The following is a 788-nucleotide window of genomic DNA, read 5'->3' as shown; positions in this document are numbered from 1 at the left end:
AGCGGGGTGCCCTGCGAGGCCGAGGCGTAGAGCTCCCCGCACTGTGTGTTGAGCGGGGTCGCCGGCTCCACGGGCTGCAAATCGACGGGTCGTGGTGTCCCCGAATAGCAAGCCTGGATGACCGGCGTGGCGGCACGCAGCCCCCGGCCCAGCTTGTAGGGCGCGTACCCCCCACGCAGGTGACAGTACTTCCCGCTGCGCTTCAGCTTCTTCTTGCACAGTGCCACCAACCCGGGGATCTGCAGGTAGCTGGCGGCTGCCAGCACAGCCCCCAAGCTCTGCTCGCCGCCCGGCTCGCATTCACCCAAACGCCCGGTGTAGATGAAATCGAGGATGAGGCGGAAGATGCCGGGGCTCACCATCTCGTGGTCCAGGTTGAGCAGGTTGTCGTGCACCACCAGCGACTTGAGGTAGGCGCTGCTGGCCGCCAGGATGTTCTTGTGAGCGCGGAAGAGCGCGTTCTGCACCACGATGATCACGTCGCACAGGAAACCCTTCGTGCGCTGCGTGTTCAGCTGCAGCAGCAGCTGCCGCGAGTGGCTCGGCACCTCCATGGCCTCCAGCATCGCGCCGCGCACCCGCCGCCCTGCAACACACGGCCCCGTCAGCCCAACGCCTAGAGGGGATGTAGGGAGGGTAGGGTACTTCGGGGGCGGGGGAGGGCGGGGGGGGCTCAGCCCACTTCAACCCCAACCCCGGTTCTTTCTCCCCCGCTGCGTTCTGGCTGCTCTGAGCGCAGCTTTCCCTGTGCCACGCTTATATCGGGGCTCGCTTCGCGCCGGCCGCTG

General features: G+C 67.1%; 1 protein-coding gene across 1 annotated transcript in view; it reads right to left on the bottom strand.

Annotated features, from left to right (window-relative positions):
* Positions 1 to 636, bottom strand: part of LOC100541783 (hypermethylated in cancer 1 protein-like) — a 4,306-nt gene extending 3,670 nt beyond the window's left edge. Inside the window, exon 1 of the mRNA XM_010721883.3 lies at positions 4 to 636. Within this exon, the coding sequence (XP_010720185.1) occupies positions 4 to 566 (563 nt within the window). The 5' untranslated portion in view covers positions 567 to 636. The remainder of the gene's footprint in view (positions 1 to 3) is intronic.
* Positions 637 to 788: the final 152 nt, after the last annotated feature.

Source organism: Meleagris gallopavo, chromosome 21 (genome assembly GCF_000146605.3).
Source record: "Meleagris gallopavo isolate NT-WF06-2002-E0010 breed Aviagen turkey brand Nicholas breeding stock chromosome 21, Turkey_5.1, whole genome shotgun sequence".
Lineage (NCBI taxonomy): Eukaryota > Metazoa > Chordata > Aves > Galliformes > Phasianidae > Meleagris > Meleagris gallopavo.
This window is presented reverse-complemented; position numbering and strand designations above follow the sequence as displayed.